Source organism: Pyxicephalus adspersus, chromosome 1 (assembly GCF_032062135.1).
Source record: "Pyxicephalus adspersus chromosome 1, UCB_Pads_2.0, whole genome shotgun sequence".
In the NCBI taxonomy this organism is placed as follows: domain Eukaryota; kingdom Metazoa; phylum Chordata; class Amphibia; order Anura; family Pyxicephalidae; genus Pyxicephalus; species Pyxicephalus adspersus.
Genome location: NC_092858.1, coordinates 11,660,976 through 11,674,358, shown reverse-complemented (window position 1 = coordinate 11,674,358; position 13,383 = coordinate 11,660,976). Strand labels below are relative to the sequence as shown.

At 37.9% G+C, this 13,383-nt stretch overlaps 1 protein-coding gene across 8 annotated transcripts in view; it reads left to right on the top strand.

Annotated features, from left to right (window-relative positions):
• Window positions 1-13,383, top strand: part of GRM5 (glutamate metabotropic receptor 5) — a 182,922-nt gene that overhangs the window by 157,277 nt on the left and 12,262 nt on the right. For 3 of the 8 annotated variants that reach the window (XM_072402446.1, XM_072402413.1, XM_072402422.1), the window contains exons 8-10: window positions 186-1,125; window positions 10,439-10,492; window positions 12,948-12,962. In XM_072402446.1, coding sequence (XP_072258547.1) covers window positions 186-1,125; window positions 10,439-10,492; window positions 12,948-12,962 — 1,009 coding nt within the window. Of the gene's footprint in view, window positions 1-185; window positions 1,126-2,260; window positions 2,340-7,436; window positions 7,492-10,438; window positions 10,493-12,947; window positions 12,963-13,383 lie in introns of those variants that run through there. The other 5 variants (XM_072402464.1, XM_072402455.1, XM_072402429.1 and 2 more) reach the window with 5 other exon arrangements.

Sequence of the window (13,383 nt, the reverse complement as noted above, 5' to 3'; positions counted from 1 at the left end):
CAGGCTTTTCTTACCCCACTCTACTCAATAGGGAATACATTTTGGCTGGGGTTTGGCCTGGCCTCATTAAAATTGCAATTTATTGAACTGAGCAGCTTGTCTATTATATGGTAAATTTCTTATGTATAGTATTCGGATAAATCATTTTTTGAGATTTATAAATCTTTCTATTTGTGTTCTTTTAGGGTGTATCAAGATCCCAGTGGAATATCTCAGATGGAGTGACCCAGAGCCAATTGCTGCTGTCGTTTTTTCATGCCTGGGCCTACTGGCAACCATGTTTGTCACAGCAATATTTATCCTATACAGGGATACACCGGTAGTGAAGTCATCTAGCAGGGAGCTATGCTATATCATTCTAGCTGGCATCTGTCTAGGCTACCTGTGCACTTTCTGCCTCATTGCAAAACCGCAACGGATCTACTGCTACCTGCAAAGAATCGGTATTGGCCTTTCTCCAGCAATGAGCTATTCAGCGCTTGTCACCAAAACTAACCGAATAGCACGGATTCTGGCTGGAAGCAAAAAGAAAATCTGCACCAAGAAGCCAAGGTTCATGAGCGCCTGTGCCCAGTTGGTTATTGCTTTTCTCCTAATCTGCATCCAGCTAGGCATCATCATTGCGTTATTCATCATGGAGCCCCCGGATGTCATGTTTGACTATCCCAGCATTCGAGAGGTTTACCTGATCTGCAATACCAACAATCTGGGCGTTGTTACTCCCCTCGGTTACAATGGGCTATTGATCCTAAGTTGCACCTTTTATGCATTCAAGACAAGAAATGTCCCAGCCAATTTCAATGAAGCAAAGTACATTGCTTTCACTATGTATACCACCTGCATCATTTGGCTGGCCTTTGTGCCAATCTATTTTGGAAGTAACTACAAAATTATCACCATGTGCTTCTCTGTGAGCTTAAGTGCCACAGTAGCACTAGGGTGCATGTTTGTGCCAAAGGTTTACATCATCCTGGCCAAACCAGAGAGGAATGTCCGTAGTGCGTTCACCACTTCCACCGTGGTGCGCATGCATGTGGGTGATGGAAAGTCATCTTCAGCTGCTAGCCGCTCCAGTAGCCTGGTCAACTTGTGGAAAAGGAGGGGATCTTCTGGAGAAACACTAAGGTAAACCTTTTAAATAACATTCTTTTTGTTTAGCTCCAAGGTTTAAATTTATTTGTACTTTCTGGGGTAGTGAATGTTGTTATTTTATTAACTAAACTACATATCCTACTCAAAGGTATAACCCATCAGCATTTGATTATAAAGAGAGAAAAATGTTGTAATGCCATTGGAATTTTTAAGGCTTAGCGATAGCAATGATATGGTATGATACAGGGAAAATGATATTTCTACAGGTTCATAAATAATAATTGTACATTCTTCAGTTTAATTTTTTGTCCTTCACAATCTAGTTCTGCATTTTTTAAGGATATATTGGCAGCAGATCTTTTTAAGGGGTCTTACACATAAGTGCCAGGTTAAAGTGCTCATTTTTCTACCAATACCTCTTGAAATGAGCTCTGAAAGTACCACTGGTAAATCAGTCTCAATGGCTGGCTATGATGTATTTACAGAGGAACATGTCTTTCAGTATTGGTGGAGTGGCTTAAATGGAATGGGGGTGAAGCTTTAAGTGAACCTGTTGCCAGACTAGAGACATTCAAGTTATATATTAGGGGTCAGCAAACTCTGGCCTTTAGGCCAGATACAGCCTAGCCAGTAGTCCGTTCCGGCCTAATGCCCCCCGGTCGATCAGGCCTAATCTCAGCCGGCAGGGGTCGGCAACTCGTTGCTCCGGAGCCGCATGCGGGGGTAAGGGGACATTCCCTCTTCTCCGTATGCATTGCGGAGGAGACGGATTTCCTTTAAAGGGCGCTCCCCTCTCCTCCATATGCATTGCAGAGGAGGAGGATTTCCTTTCAGGGGCATTCCCTATTCTCCGTATGCATTGCAGAGAAGAGGGATTTCCCTTCAGGGGCATTCTTGGCGGGGGCAGAGCCATCAGCGCAGGACTCGAGAGAGAGTCCGGCTTAATGTGCCTTCTTGACTTCCTAAAATAGCCTAGTAGCCAAAAAAGTTTGCGGACCCCTGTTATATATTTTAACAAATAGAAAATGGGCTATTTGACTGCACTTACTGTAAAATAGTTCAATGTGGGTGCCCAATTACACCTACACATTACCCTTTTTCTCCAAAGTTAATTTTTATTTACTTTAAGGATCATTTTAAAGATCACATACATTTTGACATCCCACAGATTGAACTTGAAGAAGAGTTTCCAATGTTTCTGAAAAAAATGAGAGGACACTTTCTGGTAATAGAAACCAATGTGTGTTAGAAAAGCATCCAACTTTTCTTAAAGCAGTTCAAAGTAGTTGCTGAAACTACTTCCTGAGGGAGGCGATTCCACATTCACAGTTGGCTTTAAAAGTTGTACTATGGCTTGTACAAAATTAAGTTTGTAATTCAGCAAACATCTACAGGTTAAATATATTTGTATTAGTTGTTTTGTATAGGAACACCAAGCATTAAGTAGTAATGTACAATAATAGCATTAGGAATAATATTTTTACTATTGCGGCTGGTGCTCTATTTTATGATTTGCTGTTGTAATGGAATAGGTAGGGGAATTTACACAAGGATTTATGTGACTACCAAGTGTCCTGGATCATTTGGGACAGTCTCATGATTTTTACCCCACAGTAACCATTTTCAAATATCTAGGCAGCCTGCTGACTGGTACGCTTGGAGTAAGAATTTACCTGTTCATGATGGGCCCTGATAGAAGACAGAGGGGTACATGACATGTTGATACTACATTACTCGGGCTGTGCCTAACTAGTCTCAACTCCGGACAAGCTGATATTGATTGTTGCAGTGAGCCTACAATATAATGTGTAATATTTCCTACTGCAACTGTAGGATCTATCCAAAACCTGGAGTCCCTTTTGTCTGACCCCATTGCTTGTAGATCATGTAATAGGTCTGGGGTTCATAAAGAGGAAATGGTCACCATTACAGACAGAGCTGAATTTGCATGCATGATTGCAAATGCAGGGCCATAACACAAGGTGCCAGGTTACCAGGGATGGCACGCAACAACTGGAACTTAACTACTAGTAGGCTAGGGTGGTATTTTCCCCACATGCTCTTTTTAGTACACAGACACAAAGTGGGTAATGGCCCATAGGCTTGGTGTATTATCTGGTTGTGAATCTATGACAATTTAGTGGATTTACTGGAAGAGGGGGCATTTGTGGAACAGAACAGTTCTTTACAGAAGGTGGTAGAGGGCTCTGCAGCACTGTGATGGTTCTACAGGTAAAGTCTGCACCATTGTGGTGACTGCAGGAAAAGGGTAAAAGTGTCTGTGGAACTTAGTTGGCTGCATTGGAAGGTAGAGAGGGTTCCGCACTGTTGTGTTTGCACTGGAAGGAAGCAGGGTCTGTGGAACTGTGGTGGATCCAGTGCGGAAAAGGGTCATTTGCGCTGTTCTGGCTTCACTGGAGGGAATATGAGTCTGTGACATTGTGCTGGCTGCACAGGAAAGGAGGAGGGTCATTATTGGCACTGTGGGGTCCTTATAACAAGGGAAGGGCTGATCATTGGTCCTGTGTGGCTGGGAAGGAAGGAGAGTCTGTTAGGCCTTGGTGGCTGCAGGACAGGTAGGGGTCATAAGCACGTTGGCAACTTCAGGGGTCTTTTGCACTATAATTTAAAAGGTTAGTCGATGCCGAAAAAAGACAGAAGAGCTTAGCAGGAAAATTAGGTTTTAAATGTTAATGCACTGCTACCCCCTTTTCCTTATGTTCTTTTAACTTATATCCAAAGATACACAGACATAAAACATTATTACAAGAATATAAATATATTTTGTTTTACAATAAATTAACAGCTAGGTTCTTATGAGTACAATATAACATAATATTTTAATTATTAAACATAAACCATGTAGTAACAGATGTTGGAAACCAGTTATCTAGTACCTAGTGCCATCTTTTGTCCAAACAATATAAATAATTTGGTCCAGTAGATCTTTATAAGTAGTGCAACTGTACCAATAACTGCCTCCCTGTTTGTACTCAGTGTACTTAGTTATATATTTAACACCTCTGAGCCTTTGCATTTATGGATTCTGCTGTGAGTGAATGTAGTACTATACAAATTACCTATGAATTATTATACAGTAACAGTGTCCAGTATGATTGCCTATTGGGAGACTGCAAGCACCATCCAAGGGCTATCCTCTGTTCGCCGATTTTACCTGCTCCAAGGCTGGACCAACCTCTGACCCATTCCTCCTGTATTTCCTTCTAACAGTGCACAGATTAAAGCATGTATAACTCCAAGCTTTAATAAAGGGATCCCCACAGCTAATACTTACAATCATGAAGTTGCTCTCACAGGGGGACTTAAACAGAATAAGGTCATATCACAGCATTCTGTCAGTTACCACTGCTTTTTCAAGGTATTATTTTCAATAAATAACATTTTCATTTTTACCTCTGGAAACCTGCCAGTTAGTACATTGTGGAATAAAATATTTTATAATATATTGCAATCTGCAAAAAAACTAAATTGATATGTAAACTTTAATCCACAGCACTAGTCTTTAGTCCTAACTATGTTTACAGCTCTCCTGCTGTGTCATTGATCTCAATATAGAGTTTGCCTAAAACAAGGACACATATTAAAACATTGTTTTTTACATTCATTTTTTATTATCACTATAAAAACTTTAGTTTACAAATACATTTCTATATAGGCCTCTTCCAATAACATTTTGTTTTCAGAGCATGCTGAAGGCCGAACACTAGTTGACCCTTTTCATGAATGTCAATAAAATCTAAATGGCTCTGTATAAGTAAGTTCACATGGACGATTAGAAGTGGCAAAGTTACCGCAACATAAACCTGGCTGCTGGGCAGATGCTGCTAACAGCGTCCCACCCACCGTTAGTCTATACAGAATGAACGGGGGTGGTTGGCATCTACCCATCAAAAGCACCTGAAGGTTCATTTTTTTTGAATGATCATAGTAGTGGCAGATGGTTGGCAGCTGGCAGACTGTAAGCCAATAGCAGCCACCCGAGAAATGCCTGGAAACAATTCATGCAACCTTTTTGATGACTGTGCCACTTGCTGGCTGCATGTGGTAATTATAAAATATTCATTGGTTGGATGAAAACATTGAAAATAATGAAAAAATATAATAAGGACAAGCAAAAAATAGCTAATATATACAAAATAGGAAGAAGAACACATCAAAGTAAAACTGTGAGGTAAAGGATAATAATATAAATTATTATAATTATTATATTTAGTTATAGTGCCAACATGTTGTCAACACTGTGGCAGTTATACCACAAGAGCTGATATTATGGAGGTCAACCTGCACTTACAAAAAATGCTAAACAGTGAAAAGATTTACCTATTGGCATTGGGGTCCTTTTAATATTGCATTGATTATAACAAAGAAGACATGACTTTGGAGCCTTTACTTTACTACTGGTAAGCGAAGAGGGTCACCAATCATTTTAATCCTTTCATGGCCAAAGGAATTTAAAGCCTAAATGCAAAATTGACAGAGCCAATATTTGTTGGTTGACTTAACTATATTACTATAACTAATTTGCACACATTTTGTATAGTTTTTTATACAAATATATGTTTTTATTATAGGCTGCCATGTGGACAAAAGCTTGGCCTCTGCGAGCTGAAAGAATTTTGGGTTCTAATGATCTCTTCAGTTTGTGTACACAATATTGGCCACCATATTGATTATAATCTGATTTTTGAATATTAAGGGAGACTGAAACTGTCAGTGATAGCTGAATTTGACAGTTAGCAATTATAGAAAGTGTTCATTGGGAGCTGTCAAAGTATATAGTAATAGTTGTGTATTAGTTAAGTAATCCCAATATGGGGCATCATCATATTGAGCAGCATTCTATAGGGATTGTTGATGGGAAGTTAGTAAGTAGTAGAAAGACTTGTGAGGTGGAAAAAAGTGTATCAAAGCATTTGCTTTTAATCTAAAAAAGCTTTTGCATAATCATAGATATATTTTTTTATACATAGAGATATTGGTGCCTACATTTTACATTTTCTATTGTTTAATTTTAAGTTCCTTTAAACGTGTCACTAGTCATCCTGGGATCAACAAAATTACGAGTAATAGAGCTAGCCAGGAGAAAATGTTACCTGATGCTCTGCACAATGTTGATCACATACAGTTTGTCACATGATTTATTTTAAAAGAAAATAATTTGTCCCAAATCATGTGACCAGATGCCTAGGATTTTGGCAACAGCTCCAGTTGGGGAATAGTGTTAAGCATTATTCTCTCCTATTTCTCTGTAATTATTTGTCTGAGCAAAGCTTGATTATTTGGTCCACTTTAAAATCAACCTGTACCTTGGCCATTCTGGGCAAATAAGAAGCTTTTTTACATTCCCCCTTCCCATCTTAGCTATCCTTTACTTCAACTCCCTGCTATTCCATTCAGCCTTTGTGAGCCCAGGAGAGTAATCGTTTCCAGCTTACATAGAGCTAAGGACTGTCCTCCCCATATGCCAATGCTGACACAGTTATTAGGCATCAACATTGTTCCAAGAAAGGAAGGAATGAGTCACTTGCTTCTCCATACCCAGTAGTACATGGGCAAAGCACAGGTTTGCTTTAAAGGAAATATAAGGTCTTCAAAAAGTTTCCAGCTTTTTTTTAATTCTATTTATTAAGAATTTCAAAAACAAATTAAATTTCTACCACCTTCTAGTCACTTTCCTTTATCACCTGCATTGTTTCCAGCATCGTAACAACTTTTTAATACCATCTGCAAAAATTTTTTTGGTTCGGAGCCACTGATGCACCGCTGCTTTTTACAGCATCATCACATGAAAAACTTTTTCCCCTAAAGCTTCTTTGAGCAACAGAGATCGACGTCTCCATCACACTGGTACGGCCATTCTTGAACATTTCAATCTAGTTATAGACGACTCTACGAGGGAGAACATTATCCTCTTACTGAGCACACAAGGGAAGGGTTGTGTGTCCCCCACACCTTCTGCCCACAGTTGCCTTTAGTGCAATTTATAACTTTGACAGCTATCCTCACCACAGTGTGACAACTTTTTTACTAAACTACAAGGTCAGCCGGCTTGCCAGACAGGCTAGTCACATGACTCTCTCGGACACGACCAATTACTAATCCTTCGCCCTCACCGCTTAGAACAAAAATATAAAAGTGCGGAAACTTTTTGAAAAGCCTTCGTAGTAAGCAACTCTGACAAAAAAACATGAACAAAAGATGACTGACCCAGATTAAATTATGATTTTCATTCCAGTGTTTGTGTACTTCCTCATAATTTGATGTATCTGTGGTTATTATATTGCTCCATGTTTCATATTTCATATTTATTCCTTTGTTTATAGTTTGTTCTTGTTTTCCAGTCTTCGCACCTCCATCACCAGACCATCCGTTCCACATGTAAGTGTTTTGTTCCAGTGATTCATAACAACATGTTCATTTTATGTTTTTCCATGGTCTGCCATCTTTTTTATATTTTGACATGTATCTCCAGCATTTCATGAATAATTATGATGTCAATCATTATGGATGATAATGACTAACACATGAAATGTATTATTCAATGCAAACCTGACCTAAAGAAACTGTGGATAAAGTAAATGTTAACTTATGATTTATGGCTTTATGTTGAAAAACAATTATTATCTTCATGGACCCTTTCAGAATGTGGCAAACCTAAAATAAGCCAAGGTCATTTTTATAGGTATACAATGAATTCCAGGTAGGAGGGTTTATAAAGAGAAGTCTTGCCCTTGAAGCTTATGACTTAAATCCTTGACTGATTAACTTCATCAGTGATTGGTATTTAAATGAAACATTTATAGTAAAAGAGTCTTGATTACGTTGTCCTCCATTATGACATTATTAAACCTCAGTATGGAAATGTTCCTCTTTTCCATGAATGCTTGATATAGAAAATGGCTAATCAAAATTTTGTCTGGATAAACTTTAGTCTTAACAAGGTTTGGAGGATCACTTGTTCATATCTAGAGAACCATTTACATCTTTTATTTCACATATGCAAAATGTTAATGCAGATAACAGTGGAAAACCAAAATAGAAGGTAGATAATGGGAAAGGATAACAAAAAATGTTGGATTTGATAAAGTTAATGGGAGTGGACTTGATGGGAGTTTAAACCTCTCCAAGACTGGTGAAAATCGACTTATAATGGAAAAACCTGAAATGGATCTGGTCCAGGACTGAAAATACCAAAGTTTTTTTATGAAATCCATTCCATGTTTGTTGGAATACCCAGCTTCTTCCAGCATAGCCTATGTTGTCCAGTCTTGTGGAGCATTAATAAATCAGACGCCTTAGTGTGTTTTATCTAATACTCTGACTTTGCTATCACATGCTCCAACCTGTCTTTAACTTTAAAGTCACATTCCCAGAACACATTAGGAGTCATGGCAAGCTCTAATGGCCCATCTAGTGTAGGATATAAGGCTTCATTCTGCTCCGGACTCTTCATTCTGCTCCGGAGTATTGAGAAGAGGAAGATATGGCCACCAACAAACTAGCCCTAAAATAGATTGGGACTATATATTTCAAGCTGTAGTTTTACTTATTAGTAGGAGTATTAGCAAATGTTCTAAATCAAGACCATTTCCTCTATGTGAAGGTTTTCATTTATCCAGGTAATGCTATAATTTGCAGTATTTAGTCACATTCAGTTTGGCTAATATTAAAGATGTTTCAATGATCATGTAAGTGGGTTCCTCAATTCTGATTAGTCACAAACAAATCTTGGTATGTTTGTTAACATGGAAGACTCTGGTTATTTTAACGTGTATCTAAACAAGAATGCAATATATTGCACCTTACTGACCCTTAAAGACGTGGTTGCAGTTTTATTTTTTTCTCTGGGATTTGTTTCATTTTTACATGTCTGCCTTTGATGATCTCCTTTGCATAGGGGAGGGATATATTTGTATCTTGTAGAAAGAGGACACAATTGTTCTTCATTCCCAGTTCATCTCATAGGAAGTGACAGGAACACACGGTGGCTCAGTGGTTAGCACTGGATCCCAGGTTTGAATCTTGGATAGGACACTATCTGCATGGAGTTTGCGTGTGTTCCCTCTGGGTACTCCAGTGTTCTCCCACATTCTAAAAACATGCAGTTAGGTTATTTGGCTTCCCCTCAAAATTGACCTTAGCCTGTGCTAATGACATATGACTAAAGTAGGGACATTAGATTGTGAGCTCCTTTAAGGTACAGCTAGTGACATGACTATGGACTTTGTACAGCGCTGTGTAATATGTTGATGCATAAAAACTAGGTAATATTAAAGATAACACTAAATGTATGGCAATACATTGTACAGACACCGCACCTTAAGCTACATACACACGTGCAATTATTGTAGTTGGAAAGGATCGATTCTTTCCAACTATTAAGGACTGTATGATGCATAAATGAGCTATGTACATACAGCACCGTTCTGATCTAAGGAGAGGGGAGAACAACGGAGCGGCACCATGCTGTGTGCTCTCCTCCTTCGCTTCCATTAGGATAATTCGTTGTCCATAGTCAGTGGATCCACCGGGATGGTCGTTCGGACAATGGACTAGGGGCGCTGTACACATGCGAGATTCCCGTCCGATATCGGCCCTGAGCCTATTATCGGGCGAGAACCATTGGACGTGTGTACCCAGCTTTAGTAGTGGTTGGGTGCAATATATTACATTTTTTACATTTTACAAATACATTTATCAATTACATTTTACAATTATCAATTAAATTTTACAATATCAACATAGTATCATTAAAATGTGTCAAGAAAGGATGCTGATTGTCTAGTAACATGACTGGAATTTTGAAAGAAGAATAAACCATGTTCTGATTATCATAATCCAATCATCAGGGTGTCATTAGGCACCTCATAGTTGTCAAATTGTTTGAGTTGTACTGTTAAAGATGTGATTTGTTGTTGGTTAAAGATTTAACATGGCACTAGAACGAGTGACAGATATTGCTGATGGTCACCATCTCTGTTTTGAGATAGTTGTTTAGGTTTCATAGGTATTTTTGTGTTGGTGATAGTATACTATCTAAAAGCCAAAATGGAAGTTTAGATTCATACTTTTTGAAGTGTAAAAGTTGCACCTGAGCACCTGTCATCCACAACAGCCATTGTGAAGGAAGCACCCATATAACATCAACAAGTCATGAAGTCATATCTAACACCATATATCATTTAAACCTGGGTGAATCATGAGCCCATCAACAAAAAGTCTACCACTGGTTATGTGTTATGTTGATGGCAGGTGCTTGTTAACACCATCAGTATGCATTTCCTTTTAGGTTCTATATTAACCCATCCAACTTTCTTTATTCTAGCATTTCATTTACTCCCGGGCCTACTCACACGTATTGTCAGCAGCCAATTGGAATGTAAGAGCTCATTTTAAAATCCTAATCTCTGTTGTGTAGTGCTAGATGGGTGCAAAAACAGCAAAAACAAAAAAAATCTTGGCTGCTCTATGTTGTGTATGTTTGTTCATTGCTCGTTGTCCCAGTCATAATTGGCCAGTGTGTTGAAAAACTGTCCATTAAAAGGGCAATAATAATCATTAAGGGGAAATGTTAGGCAATGAGGATAATTTATAATAATTAATTTTCTTTTCCCAAAAATATTCAGTTCACTTTTTGGCCATTCATAATTCATTTTCATAAAATTATACTTCACATGGAAATCTATGTTTCCATAAATTATTATGGGTGTCCACAAGGGTGTCAGTGGGCCCCTGAACAACATTTTTGGTTTTTTTTTGGATTTGTTTTTAATGTTTCTGTATGATTGGTGGGTGCTCAACCCTCCTACCTCTTTCCCAATTATATACTTTTCTCCAAGGGTCAATAACCAAAGAATGTGGTTGTGTGAACCCATCTACTGGCATTTGATTCACAACAATTTGCAGCCAATCAGTGTGAGTTGCGTAATGTGTGTATGGTGGGATTGAACCACTCCAACCCTATTGCCATCTGATGTGTATTGGGACAGCTTGTGAGCAGTGCCATTCAGGCAGCAATCACCCTTGTAATCATTGTATTGCTCAGGGACTCCATTGGCTATCTGGATGTGGAGAAAGGACTAAGGGAAGAATGTGAATGAGATCAGACTTAGCATGCCAGGTGAAGGAGTCTATTGACATACCCTGACATCATATTTTATGGCTTAGTTTACCACATGATTTCTTTAAGCTGCTCCTACTGGCTGTCCTCTAATATATCTTATCAACAGCATTATTGGTTTCTAAACTCATGTCAATGTCCTAGTTCAGCCTGAAAATAAATAATGCAAAATAATGGCCCAGTATTCAAGGTTACACTTATACGTATCCACCATGGAAGCTTAGTGTTGTCCAAAACTCATTGGTAGGTAGGTTGGAACATCCAATGTCTCTCCCCCTATGGTTAGCAAAAGCCAAGAAGTTTTAAAAGAAATGTAAATTTCACATTTGCTATACATATACTCAGTTAGATTAGATGTCTTATGGTCAATGAGATGCAGAGAAATGTGTGCAAATCCAATGCAAGTTGTGATGCCTTAAAACTGAGCCAATCTAATGCTATACTTGTTGAGTTTGGTTGGCTCCATTTAAAGTCAGTACAATTTGCATGTGGTTTGCATCAAAGATTTTGCCTTTCATTGACTATCTGTACTTAAGATAACATTTGGAACCTACAATGTTTTTCAGTCTCGGTTCCTGCTCACTTTTCGATACTAGCGGAAGATTTGTTCGAGGTCTGCTATGTCTGTTTTCTCTGTTTTTTTCACTAATGATTGTCCAGTATGTTATCAAGCTGTATACATGTGTAAATGAAGATATAAAATAATTATGCAGCTTAAGATGCCTGTTAAAGATGTTTCCTTTTTAAAGAACTCCCCCATACAATATCTGTGTGTAAATTTAAACTGAGAATGCAGGTTATCCCTCCTATTTGATAATTACATAATATAAGAACATAAAGGGTGGCCACCACCAGTAAAAAAAACAAACATAAAAATAGAGAAAGAAATAGACAGATCTTTAAGACCCCAATCATATAAATCAATAATTATGTATTTATACTAAGGTTCATACATAATTACACATACATAGTCCCAAATCCATTAACATCATAGGGTGGAATTGGACACACTATACATACAGTTAGTTAGCGTATTTAGTTGAACCCTTTAACGGTTTAACAGTAAGCCCTTGGTGGCGAAACGCATCGGGTAAAAAGACGTAAACAAATTCAAATACACTAGCTAACTATGTATAGTGTGTCCAGTTTCACCTCATTTTGTTAATGGGTTGGTGACTATGTTTGTGTAATTATGTATGAATATTAATTATTGACTTATATGATTATGGCCTCAAAGCCCCATCTCTTTCCTTCTCTCTATTTTCATGTAAATTTAAACTGCCGATTTTATATATACAAGGACAATAAACAATAAAAGGGGCAGGCCAGGAACAGTGATTCCTGGGTCTAAAACCAGGTAATAATAAAATTGGAAAGATTATTTAGCAATTTATTAGTATGCTGAGAGTGTGAGGGGTTAAGAGTAGAGCCAGGGAAGGAAAAACATAAGCAGATAAAAATCAACTTAACTCACATAGGAAACGCTAAGCAAATCAAAATAAATTTGCTTAATTGTGTTCACACCCGTGAAAAAGAATATTGTATGTAGCTGATATGTGTCATAGTCCTCATAAAATACTCCAACTGGTGCAAAATATGTCTTTTGTGTAGTTTGTCTATAATAGTATCTAACATCGCTGGACTGTGTTACAGGAATATTTTCGTCTATGTGTAAATCTGTGTAAATTTGTGTTTTTTGTTCTTTCCCTTGAAGTATGGGTTTCTTATGGTAAGTAGAATGAATAATACAGAGTATATACTTGTAAAGGTATATTGTACAGTATAATAGTAATTATATTGGTGCAACCTTCTATCCTAGTGCGTGAGTTATCCTTTAGAGTATAAAAGTAAACCTTAGAACCTATTATTGTGTTCACATGTACCCTAGAACAGAGGTGCACAACCAGGGGGTAATGCCTAAATTACGACAAAACTAAAGTCACATATATTATGCAGCCTGTTACAACAAATAAAGGTTGAAGCTTTCTGAGTAAAACACGACTATTGAAAAATGCCTTTCTTCAATCCTGTAAATGTCTCCTTACATGTGGAGAAATACTGGATCTACTGGCAGGATTAACTAGTAATACCAATATGATGCGGACCTAAAAAAAAAAATCTTGTATTGTTAGTAATAGACTGCATTGTGT